Below are 6,000 nucleotides of genomic sequence, written 5' to 3'. Positions count from 1 at the left end.
AATGAGGTGACAAGGACTTCCCTTGTCTGAAGGTGGACAACAGTCTGTCCTGAGGAACGTGTCCCCACCCACAGGTCAGTTCCCGCCCTGTGGTCTGAGAAATGTTAATTAGCCTCTCCCTTCGGGAGGGGCAAGTGTTTCATGACCTTCCCAAAGTTCCTAAGCTGACCTTTTCACCAGCAAGCAGCTGAATAGAGAGGTGATTCCCGGGAGTCTTCTGAGGGACCGGGCAGGCAGAAGGGGTGTCCTGTGTAGAAAGATAATGAAGCAAAACCCAGGTTTTCTTCAGTCTGTCCTTGATCCAGAGCAGGAGGATAGCAAGAGTAACAATTTGTCCCAGAGTTGGCCGTCTTTGAAGCCACATATCCTGGATATTTCCCATGCTCTCCAGTCTCAGCCACACCTTGATCAGAAAGCTTTTTCTTAGTTCTCTTCCTCCTCCTTTTTCGTCTTCTTCTTGCTCGTTTGTTTGTTTTTGAGGCAGGGTCTTACTACGTAGTTTTAACTAGCCTGAAACTCCAGATCTGCCGGTCTCTCTATCCTGAGTGCTGGGATTTAAGGTGTGTGCCACCACGACCAGCCTCCTTGCATTTTTCTAATCGAAATTTTACACCTTCCCATAGGACAGCAGTGTCAGGCACCTGCTTGCTTGGCCACCTAACATCAACTTTAGAAATTCTTATAGAATCATCATTAAGAATTAAGAAATCATCTATTTGTCTATATAGCATCACTACAAAACAGTTCATCTTCATTGTTCTGCAGAAATCTGCTCAAAAGAGTGGGCTAACTGTTATATATATATATATATATATATATATATATATATATATATATATATACACACACACACACACACACACACACACACACCAGGAAAAGCATACTAATAGCAACAGTCTTTCCTCAAATGTAATCTCTTTGGCCTTTCCAGGAAAAGAAAATCCATCATGGCTTACATTTTAGGAAGATCACCTACTAGTTTTTAGCTTCCCTAAGATGGCTCCTGGCATTTTTCTGTAACAGAATTTGAAAACAAAGTTTAATGACTTGGTTTCAGCTCCTACACAGCAACCAGCCTTTAAGAAAGCACCATTCTTGGGTGGTGAGGATATAGCTAAGAGGACTGGCTGCTCTTGAATAGGACCCAGGTTTGATTCCCACTCCCAAATGATGGCTCACAGTCATCTGGATTCTGATTCTAGATGATGCAATGCCCCCTTCTAACCTCCATAGGCACCAGGCACACCCGTGGTGCACATATATTGAAAGATCCTGACAGAATGTAAAAGGTCACAGAAGCCCTGGAATTGGCAAGATAGATTTCATTGTTAGCAGAACTAGCTTTACTGATTTAGAAAAATAGAGGTGCACAATGCTCTGGCCACTCCTTGAACCCGTGTGTCTGCCAATGTTTTGACCGTTCCTTGAACCCATGTGTGTGCCCACTGATGAAGCCCATTGCCAGGTGTTTGTGATATTGGTTGCTGGGAAAGAGTCAGAAAATCTCCCCAGCAACCACAGCCGGGCCAATCCTGAGTTGCTACACCTGCTCCAGACTCTTTCCTTGTACCCCTCCCATACCCATTTTTTGAGAATAGACATTGTTTAGATCTGGAAGTCCCCTACTCCCTCCTTCTCCTTCCCCCCCCCCCCCCAGGGCCTATAAAAACTGGGACCTCTTTCCCCTCAAGGTCGACTCCTCTACCCCTGCGTGGGATATGAGTCGTCCCCAGAGCTCTGGCTTTCCCCGAATAAAGCCTCGTGTGGTTTGCAACAAGCTCGGTCTCTCGTGAGTTCTTGGGGGTCCGCTATTGTCCTGAGGCCTGAGCGAGGGGCCCCTCTCGGAGTCTTTCAATATATAATATTCATGCAGACAAAATGCCTATATACATAAAAAATAAAACACGTTTTCTTTTTTTCTTCTTTTCAAATAAACTACCATTCTTCAAGACTGTAGAATCAGAGGATTAACCCACTGATAAGTTAAAATAGCTGTTAAAACACTTACCTATATTCCAGTTGTGCAGCTGTCTATGTGAAGTGGTAGTTTCTTTAAAGTACTAGTCAGAAAGCACACATAAGGGGTCCAATTGACTTCTGTATAGAGGAGAACCAAGATCCAGTGTTCATCTCTCTGCTCTTTGACTACAGGTGATGAGAGCAGGGCCTTGCACTCCTTTGGCCATGTGTTCCCTGCCATGATGGATTGGACCCTTTAACTCTGGAACAACATAAGCCCTTCCTCCCTTCAGTTACTTGTTCCAGTGTATTGATTAGCACCCACAGTAAGGTAACTAATACCTTGGTCTCAGGTTTATTTGCAGGGGGCAGCACTGTCTCTTTCTCAAAAGTAAGCATTGTCTCTTTCATCACTAGGTAAGTGGGAAATAGAGCCTGGCATCTGAGGCTGAACTTTGTAGCTTTCTATTTGACATGTAAGCTTGGAGGTGTATATGTTTGTCTTCAGTGATGTATAAAGTTCCTGCCTTAGAGCTTAAGAGTTCACTCAGGATAACAGGGGATTTTTGTGTATTTGTTTGTTTTTGTTTATTTTTTGATTTTGGCTATAAAAGAAAATGATACCAGAAATAATGATGTAGCAGTTTCATTTTATATAGAAAGTCCAAATGAGGAGGAATGTTTTTTATTTTGTTTCAAAAAAATAGCAATAATTCTGATTATTTGGCTCCAGGCCTATTTTCATCTCTTTAGACGTAAGCCCCTCTTCCCCAAACTAAAGTTTTGTTCCATGGGGGCCTGCTTTGCTGGGGGACATTCGCAGGAGGAACTCTTGCATGCCCCTCCGCAGTTGTGCGTTCTCGGCAACCTCCCTCAGACTTCTGTGGAGTTTTTCCATCTCCTTCTGTTCACTCCGGATATCTACAGAGAAGCAGACATAAATGCACAGTCAATGCCTTCTCCAGAATCCCTCATGATGAAGCCCTCAGCAAGCCTAGAACAATCAGATTACCCTATCCCCTTGTTTTGCAAATGATACAGTCAAGCCAGGTAGTTATTTGAGGATTTATCTCAGCATGGCTGGGGCAGAGGTGGGGTGGTGTGGGAAGATCACTCTTAAAAGGAGCCTACCCCTTTAAAAGCCCTAGGAGGCTGGAGAGCTGGCTTAGTGGTTAAAAGGGCTGACTGCTCTTACAGAAGGTCCAAATTCCACTTCTAGCATCCACACTTCGCAGAACAAAACCTCCAGGGGAATTCCATCCCTCTTGTCTCCCAGGACACCTGTACTTATGCACACACTCGCACACATACACACACGCACGTGCACACACACAAACATTAAAAATAAATTTGTAAAGCAAAAACCCTTGGGAGCCTTTGCAGTCGTCACTTAGGCCTCTTCAGAGTCTCGTGAAAGGAGACATAAAACAGGAGGGACAGGAGGATCTGCCCACATCACCCCCAAGGAAGCTCTCCATCCCTCAGACCCCCATCCTAGGCCAACCTCCATTCCCCACAAACTTGCTTTGCTCTCTTGGTATCTCAGATTTTCATTTTCCAACTGTATTCTGATTAGATCCTCACTGTGGTTAACTTGGTGCCTGTTTTATAGTTTTGATTTGGTTTTGATTTTGATTTTGATTTGTTTGGTTAGTTTTTGTTTTGAGACAGTCCAGGCAATCCTCCAGCCTCAGCCTCCCCAGTGCAGGGATTGCCCACATGTACTATCACACTCAACTATATAATTTCCTTAATGTGGCATGCCATCAGTTGAAAGCTGCCCTCCCTCAGAATAAGAGACAAGATCCTCTGGTAGCCCGGCCTTCACATGCGCCGTCAGCCCACGGTTCTGCAGAGAGCGACTCTGGACTCCGACTGAAGCTCTTCTCAGAGTCGCCAGCCTGCCATCCTCTTCCATTAAATGCTCAACACACATGACTTCCACAACAGAGTAGACCAATTCTTCAAACGCAGCCCTTTCCATAGCCACATAAATCCTTCGCGTTCTGTTTTTCTAGAGAACCCTGACCAACTTAGTTCACAGGGTAGACACTTGTGATTATTGGGTCTGGCTCCAGCCATCGTTAGCTCGCTCGCCACGTTCCAGGTGGTGGCCTGGATGAGCCTGCCTGAGCCTGCCTGAGCCTGGCCTGCTATGGAACCAATGAGCCAGAGGTGAGTTAGAACCCAAGGTTTCTGCCTTGATGGTGTTTACAAGGCCTTCTTCCTCTCTGCTCCTCAGTCCCCCTTACCCTTCATGCAAAGCTGCCCTTTAGACCTCAGGCTGACACAGCCTCCCCTGGACCAGCCCTGAACATCTCTGCTTCTCAGCTGCAACAATAAACACCTGCTGCTAGAGCAGACCCTCCCCTCAGGTGTCACTTAAGTGTCATTCCTGATGAGACATTCCTCAGGCCCCTGCTTTACCACGGATTCTACTCACTGACTTGCTATTACCTGTCTCTCTCCTGGGAGCCCCTTGAAGTTGACTTAAATCTATTGCTAAGTGTGTGTGGGGGGTGGGGTGGTGGTGGGGGAGTCATGCTTTCTAGTCTGGGAGGTTCCTCTCTGACAAACCAGACAATACCCGAATGCACAGCGTCCCATTTGGTCCTCACATAACCTTGGTATCCGTCACAGTCTTCCCTCATGATGTACACTTGGGGTTGGTAGGGGAAAGGCACCCACACAGGTAGAATTTAGATCAGGCCTGGAGGGTTGGAAGACTTTCAGCGGGCATGATTTCCTTAAAGGTCACAGATACAGTGACCATATAAATCAAGTCCCCATGGAGACTCCTTTTACAAAAGGCTGTATGCTGCACATGCTCTCTCAGGCTACTTTCTTCCTCTTTCCAACATGAGCTGGAGACTGCTTCACACGCCTGTGTCCAGGGCTGGGGTGCCCCATCCCATCACCTACTAGCCACATGCCTACCATAGCCTGTGTTGTGCTCACAGAGGTTTGTGATGTCTTGCTCTGTGAGACTGAATGGAGCTGCTCTCCTGGCTTTGTCTGTGCCATTTTGTGCACACATGAGATGCTGAAGGGGCAAATCTTTAGATTCCCAGGATGCTGAGCCTAAGAACAGGTGAATTTTTGCTAGAAATTTCTCTATTATCCAACCGCTCTGCCCCGCCTCCATCACTATCTTTAATTTATACAAGGTAGCTCAATGCAGCTGTGGGCAGGGAATGAGGACAAAGTCACATCCCCAGGGGTCTGGTACATCAGCAGACTCTTTCCCTCTATCACCAGGAGAAGGAATCCTCTCGAAAGAGATAGAAACTTGGAAGAAGGGGTTGTGGAGATGGGATGGTGGGTTGCCAGCCATGGAAACCAGGAGTGAGCATAACCTAGGCTGCATCTAAAAGATGGAGCACCACCTAGTATCTCAGAGGGCTTAGGAGAATTACACAAGATGGCGCCCATCAAGTCGTAGTACTTGTCTTTGTTGTGTGGAGTGTGACAGTTATAACCATCGTCTGCATAACTTGGCCTAAACAGTCTCACCCTGATGGTGTTTTAAAATTTTCATTATGTATTTTTTTTAGGCATATGTGTTTTGCCTGCATATTTGTGTGTGTACTATGCACAGGCAGTACTATGAGCATCAAAAAGAGGACATCAGATCTCCTGAGACTAGAGATACTGGTATATGTGAGCCACCATGCAGATGCTGTGGTTGTACCCAGGTCCTCTGGGAAAGCAGCCAGTGCTCTTAACTCCTGAACTACTTCTCCAGCCCCACCTTGATATCTTTACATTCAACCAGAGGTTACCACAAGAGTTGCCCTTCATTTAACAGTTTAGTAAAGCTGTTTACCTGCAAGCTCCTTGCAGAGTCCATCTCCCTGGGGTGCAGCAAGGGTTAACATGGTAGTGATGCTGCCCTTGACCTTCTCAGTGATTCCATGCTACATGACAAGAACATCAGATCAGTTAGGATAGAGAACCTAAGGGAAAGTGAGTCATATAAAATGAACCTCACTCGGTCCTTCAGATGGAGATGACCTAGGAATAAAGTCAGGAATAAAG

At 46.0% G+C, this 6,000-nt stretch overlaps 1 protein-coding gene across 2 annotated transcripts in view; it reads right to left on the bottom strand.

Annotated features, from left to right (window-relative positions):
• Positions 1-2,737: 2,737 nt before the first annotated feature.
• Nuggc (nuclear GTPase, germinal center associated) overlaps positions 2,738-6,000 on the bottom strand; it is a 65,987-nt gene continuing 62,724 nt past the window's right edge. For both annotated transcript variants that reach the window (XM_085828991.1, XM_021182542.2), the window contains 2 exons: positions 5,789-5,879; positions 2,738-2,883 (listed from right to left, as the gene is read on the bottom strand). In XM_085828991.1, the coding sequence (XP_085685117.1) occupies positions 2,738-2,883; positions 5,789-5,879 (237 nt within the window). The remainder of the gene's footprint in view (positions 2,884-5,788; positions 5,880-6,000) is intronic.

Source organism: Mus caroli, unplaced genomic scaffold (assembly GCF_978045245.1).
Source record: "Mus caroli unplaced genomic scaffold, Mus_caroli_1 scaffold_12, whole genome shotgun sequence".
NCBI lineage: Eukaryota > Metazoa > Chordata > Mammalia > Rodentia > Muridae > Mus > Mus caroli.
Note: the sequence above shows the minus strand (reverse complement) of the source record. Positions and strands in the feature narration are given on the sequence as shown.